Source organism: Camellia sinensis, chromosome 12 (genome assembly GCF_055761805.1).
Source record: "Camellia sinensis isolate YWXY chromosome 12, ASM5576180v1, whole genome shotgun sequence".
Taxonomy (NCBI): Eukaryota; Viridiplantae; Streptophyta; class Magnoliopsida; order Ericales; family Theaceae; genus Camellia; species Camellia sinensis.
In genome coordinates, this window is record NC_138972.1 from 143,201,409 (window position 1) to 143,208,160 (window position 6,752).

Below are 6,752 nucleotides of genomic sequence, written 5' to 3' on the forward strand. Positions count from 1 at the left end.
ATTTTTAAAGAAAAAATGATCTGAACCCCCACGACTCCCTCTGGCCTGTGATTGGTCAGTTTTTATTTATTTATTTATTTTTTCCTCCAATCACCAACCCTTAAGTGTGCGGGGGGTGGTGTGGGTGGGGGTCTCAATCACTTTCGATTTGTGAAGTATAATGAGGTGACATGTTTTTCGATTAAATCACAAGGAGATAAAATGTAATTAATCCAAAATTATTATATTATAATACAAAATAAAGAATAATTTATTTACTCTTTCTGTGTCAAAATAATAGTTCATGTTGGAGAATTCAATTTGTTTTTGGTAATACACTTATTGCACTTTAAAAATAATAATTTTTCAAAATTATCATTTGATAGTAAAATTTTTTTTGGAAGATTAATTATCATAATTGTATTTTTTATATTGTTAATGAATTTAAAAAAAAATGATAAAATAGGAAATTTATATTATTTTAGTCCTTAATTTTTGAAAATAGACTAATATTTTGAGATAATAAAAAATAAGATAATGGACTAATATTTTGAGATTGATGTAGTATTATTTATTTTTATTCTTACCCTACACATGCTAGTTTTTAAACTCACCTAATAACGGGGTGTTTTGAGAAGTTGATAAAAAATTAATTTTTGACTTTTTAACTTTTTTGATAAATTTTTTGAAAAAAAAAAAAAAATAAAAAAATTGACTTTTTTAACTTCTTGTAAAAAACTCCGATATATAAAAAGATGATTAATTAATAGTTAAAAAATATTTAATTGTTAACGAAAGATCTAGATAATGGATTTATCTTTTAACTTGAATAGTAATATATATATATATATATATATATATCCGCCATTAGCGAATTCATCGGTATTGAACTCAACCCTAAGCTGAGCAAGCAAAAGCAAAAGAGATCAGACAGATTCAGAGATGGGAGTCGAAAAGGAAGTCATCACTGCCGGAACCGGACCCAAGCCTGTCCCCGGTCAGAGCGTCACCGTCCACTGCACCGGCTACGGTTACTCTCTCTCTCTCTCTCTCTCTCTCTCTCTCTCTCTCTCTCAAGCCAATATGTATGTATATATATGCATTTGTGTGTATTATATGTATATATATATATGATTATGGATTACAGGGATGGATCCATGGTTTTTGTTCAATTAGGGCAAAAAAACTTACGTAGAATCATACACGAAATTATTTCCTAATTGATAATGAAGAATGAACAGTCAGAAACAAAAGAAAAGTGTTTCTCTTAGTTCATATCATCTGTTTGGATTACTGAATATGGGAGACATTGGTTTCTTCTAAAACCCTCATTTTGAATTTTGGAGAAAAAATAAAACAACAGATTATTATTTTACATAATACCAAAACTGCTCCTTTAGATATAGGAAAAAAATAAAAACACTGACTCTTATAAAATTTTATTTTGATGATATTGTTTCTTTTCTCTCATCCAAGGGTTTGTTTAGAAATTTATTTTTTTTAATTATTTACAAAAAGACTTATATAAAATAAATAGAGAGAATGGGTTGATTTTTTGTGTTAGTTTTTGGCTTTTTAGCTAATTTTCTATTCGCAAACAAATTTAACCAAAATAGATAGGAGTTAAATTGATCTCTCTCTTTTGTTTTGTTTTGTTTTGTTTTTTTTTTTTTTTTTGCCCTTTTCTCCTTGAATTAGTAGGCTGATAGAGTAATGTTATACAAACTAACAACCTTACAATTTTTTTTACTTATTGATGTGACACTTAGGACATGTTTGATTAGTAGTATTATAGCATAGGATTGAGATTGTTAGTTCATGGACTCACAATCCTATGTTTGATTGCAAATTTTATTAACCGTATTACATGTACAGCGGACATTCAATTTAACAAAATTAGCGAATATTGAGAGGGGTTGGGATTATAATTTCAAGTATAAAAGAAAAGAAAAGAAAAGAAAAAATAAAATGAATACACAATAAATGGCTATGTCACGAATTTGATTGGATAACAAATCCTTCTCTAATTCATGGGGATTATTAATCATTTTATTATTATTCCTGTTAATCAAACAACGCCTTATTACGTTATTAAAGTGGTGATATTTCAGATTTTGAGTTTTATTTATTGCATAAAACACCCGTTCATAAAAAATTGGTAAGATTTATTAGTTTGTATAGCATTTTGATAACACTCGAATTTGATTTACAAATAACCTCTACGATGTTTTGTATTTTGAAAATAATGCATGATAATTTCATTTGGAATGCTATTAAATGTCATTCTCAATATACACAACCAACCAATCATTAATTACTGTTTTATTTCAGCTCATACTAGTTTCCACACTGTATATGTGGTACGTATTACATTAATAAATAATGAGATTCACCATGCCACGTGTGAAGTAACATAGGGGGTAAAGAGCGCTGAAAGAATCGTTGCAAGTGCTGTTTGATTGGCCAAATATTGGTTGTGCAGTACACGCCTAAATCACCTAATTCATTAGCAGAGGGTCTTGCTTGCTTGCCAAATTTGTGAATTGGAAATTTTTTCGCTAACCCAGTTATAATTCGTGAATTAAATTATTCCAACCCTCGTAGTCCCTTTTGAGTGGCAGATTTGGCGTGATTCTAGCAATTATAACGCTGCACATTCAATGGAACACGCTTGAAACTTGAAGTGTATTAAAAAATTGTAAATAAGAAGGGTTGAACCTGCAATCAACTTCAAGCCCATCACAAGACAGCACTCCACCGGTGCCAGCTTATACTTTTGATTAATATGGAAAACTAAATATTATATATCTAATTATATAGTAAGGTAATCATATAATAACATGTATAATATGAACACTCTTGGGGTGCTCTCAATCTTACAAAGTTTAAAAATTCACGGTCTTGCTGCCACTCCCGCATGCCGAACTGGGGACTTAGGTACACACTCAGTTGAGGCATTTAATGGATATACAATGTGTCACATACAAAACAAATTAAAAGAAACAAAACATTGCAAAAAATGAAAAAAAAAAATTCTGTTGGGGCAAGTACCATGCCTCATTTGTCCCTTCTAACATCTGCCCGTGTATGTATGTACAATTTTTGTGCATGATCTAGGATTTTTGGAAGAAAAGGAAAAAAGGATATGAACTTTTGTTGGTAGATTGAGCTGAGAAAATAATAAGAAAGTGAGAATTTATTTCTTTAAAAAAATTAGTTTTTTTTCCCTTCTTTTGTTTGTTCCACATAATGAGCAAACACAAGTAATTTCATTATCTTTTCCTTGACAAATCCTAGATCCAAAACATGGCATCGATGAATGCTGGTCTATTGATTTTTTCATGTTAGTTTTTTTATTAGACAATTGATTTATATATGTGGTGTGACACATTTGTAAGCAGATTTTATAATTTTGTCCTTATTATTTATTATTTTAGTATTTTAATTTCGTTTAATTAGAGTTCAATTAGGAACTTTATTTTGGTTAGGAGCTTTATTAATTTGTTTTCTTTTTCTTTTTCTATCAGGATCTGGTTTCCTATTTTGAATTAGGATTAATGACCTGTAATATTAGGCTTTGCATTGTATTATTCAGTTTTGGAATAGTATTGAGTATTGAAGACTGTGACTGTTTATGTTAAGGCTGTGGCCCTCCCTCTTCTCCTCCTTTTCTTCTTTTTTATTCTCTTCCCCTATTGCACACTACATCAATATGTGTACATTTTTTTTGGACAAGTATATGTATGGGTATATTATAGTGTTCATTTTTTTTTCCTTTTTTTTTGGCAGGAAAAAATGGTAATCTTTCTCAGAAGTTCTGGAGGTACTTATTATTAATTTCAGTTTCTTTTTTTGGGTTTTATTTTTTAAATAAAAAACCTAAGTTTGTAAGGTTTAGCTTATGTAGCCTCCTTCTCTTATCTTAATACTCTCTCTGTCAATTGTTTCTACATTAGCACGAAGGACGCAGGGCAGCAGCCATTCACCTTTAAAATTGGCCAAGGTTCTGTTATTAAAGGTAAAGTTTATTACTGTAATCAATAATTTTCTATTTAAATGATATTCAGCTGGAAACCCTTTCCCCATTATCTAGTTCTATTTTGTATATATTTACCATATGGTAGAGGATATGACTTGATATGTGTTAATGATTCTGATTGTTTCTCATTATTGATTTTACTTGCGCTCTTAAGAAAAATGCTGGTTTACCTGATACAAAAGTATTCCTTGACTTGCATATTACTTTTCTGTTTTTTTTTTTTGTTTTTGTTTTTTTTGGATGTATGGTTGTGGTTGTTGGATTATACCTTTTTTTTGGTTCCTCACAAGAGTTTATAGGTTTGTAACAATGCCAGACATTTTATCCTGAAAGTCCCCCCCTCTCTCTCTCTCTCTCTCTCTCTGTTTTTCTAATATGACACTATATTGCTGGGATAAAAAAAATCGACATTTGATGCAATCTTATGCAGGGAAAGTATGTGAAGTATATTACAAACAAAGGGGAAACCATACTATAGTTATTTGACAAGATTTTTACTCATATGAGTTCTATCTTGCCTAGGAGTTAATTATTTTAATTTTATAGTATTGCTTTTGTTTCTTCTTTAATTTTGTGTTTTGGCCTATAAAGGTGGCTGCCAGCATGTGCTGTTGGTTGTGGGCTGATTTACTTTGTTCAAGACAGGTTTAATGAGTTTTAGAAGCCAGATACATACGTCTTGGCTTTTTGCTTGGGCTCAATAATTACTTGTTCTCCAAGTTCTTTTGGTGGCCATGTGTGACTACGAAGCATGTACACGAACACAATATATACACATTGGCATGGCAATTTTCCACAACATGCAAGGCACGACACGTGTAGGACATATACAAAATATATAGTTTTATATATTTATTAGCTGTCATACGTATGATTGCTTCATTTAAAGACAATAAAAAAATGTAACATTAACATTAATTTCTAAAATCTAAAGGAGGAATTATTAGACATAAATCTTCATTATTTTTAGTTTATCACAAGATTCTAAGCTATTTTGAAAGTGTTTCATCTGACACACCATATTTTTAGAAGAGTTTGTGCTCCTTAGGAGCATGATATTAGTTTGTTGGGAAGATGAATGGAGAAATCTTTTGCAACCTATGACACTGAAATTGATCAGAGCTCAAAGGTCTTCGTTGTGACATTTGACTGCATTTTACCTTCTCAGCATTGTTGTGATGAGCAGGCGTTCCTTTTTAATTTCTTTATTTCATATTGGAAGAGATTTTTCAATGCGAATATTCTCCAACTTTTTCAAACTTGTATGAATTGCGATTTTGATTGGAAGACATCCTTACCTCAGTTATATTAACAGAAAAGTGGCTCTGTTATTATCATCTTAGGCAGTAAAGTTTCTCAGTCTTCCATTTACTTTTACAATATATATGTAAAATATCATCCCTTTTTCGTTATACGAAGATAACAAATACATGCACCTTTGCTAATTTTTGTTCGACTCATTTTCAATATCCATCCTTCAAGTACTACTTTACTCAAAATTTTGGAAAAAGTATCAAAAAATTTCTTTTCCCATAATCGAAACACTACACAGAGGTATGAAATACGTGTGCACATTAGTAGTAATGTGGTCTGATGTACCTTTAAAATCTGCTTACATATTAAGTTTGATCCTTTTTCTTGTATGACGTTGCATGGTACTGGTGAATCAGTTATAGGGACAATTAATACAGAATTATATTCAAATCTAATGTTTTTAAGATGCCCTAGAGTTGGGCATTGCTTCTCTGAGGTGGCAATTGTTGTATCATATTAAGATGTGGCATAAATGGTTTTGTGGTTGTTAATTCATTTGGAGTATTTATTCTGTCTCAGGATGGGATGAAGGCGTTCTGGGAATGCAGGTTGGAGAAGTTGCTCGGTTACGGGTAATGTTCTGACCTTTTGGTTTAGTTGTTGTGCCTCTCCTACTATTTTAAATAAGATTTTGCTAATAACCCGCTAGTGTATCTCAGCAGCAGTTTTAATTGTGCCATCACTGCTATGACTTTCCGTGTGATACCTATGGCTTGCACTGAGATTTGGCCTTGTTTCTTTAAAATACAGACATTGTGTTTTTGTCCCTATAACCGAAATTCAGCCTTGTTATTATAAGTACTTTAGTACAGTATACAAAACTGCAAGTTCTAGTTGTTAAAGGCATTAGGTCGAACATTTTTTTGTGTTTACCCATTGGACGGCTTGTTTCATGAACTGACATATATGTGATGAATTTTGCAGTGCTCTCCTGACTATGCTTATGGTCCTAGTGGATTCCCAGCATGGGGTATTCAGCCCAACTCGGTTCTGGTTTTTGAGATCGAAGTTCTGAACGCGAAGTAATTGTTGCTCTGTTGGATATGGTAATAATGATCTGCATAATTTGTATTGGATTTGGGTGGCTATATGCATAATTTGTATCCTATTTTACTTTGGACAAGTATGGTTGTTGTTGAACTTACGTGTGACGTGTGGTTACTGAATCTATGGTTGATAAAATGAATTATTACCTAGCAAATGTTGGGCTTGTTTTTCTCTTACATGGATTTGGTTTGGCTTATGGCTATTTTGGTTTCCTGAAATATAAACATGACCACTTCCCCTTTCCGACTGTCTCATGTTCTTAACTGTAGTTTTCTAATTTTTTTTGGAAAATAAAAATATGAACAGGGCGTGAAAACAGAACTAAATGGGAGCTAAAAGGAGTTGAACTGGCAATGCTACAACAAAAGAACAT

General features: G+C 31.5%; 1 protein-coding gene across 1 annotated transcript; it reads left to right on the forward strand.

The window, feature by feature from the left end:
* The first annotated feature begins 766 nt into the window (after positions 1–766).
* FKBP12 (FK506-binding protein 12) lies at positions 767–6,533 on the forward strand. The gene is made up of 5 exons (XM_028224918.2): positions 767–1,009; positions 3,769–3,802; positions 3,936–3,997; positions 5,852–5,904; positions 6,257–6,533. Exons 1-5 carry the CDS (start codon positions 922–924, stop codon positions 6,356–6,358), a joined length of 339 nt encoding a protein of 112 aa, XP_028080719.1. The 5' UTR covers positions 767–921; the 3' UTR covers positions 6,359–6,533.
* The last annotated feature ends 219 nt before the right edge of the window (positions 6,534–6,752 follow it).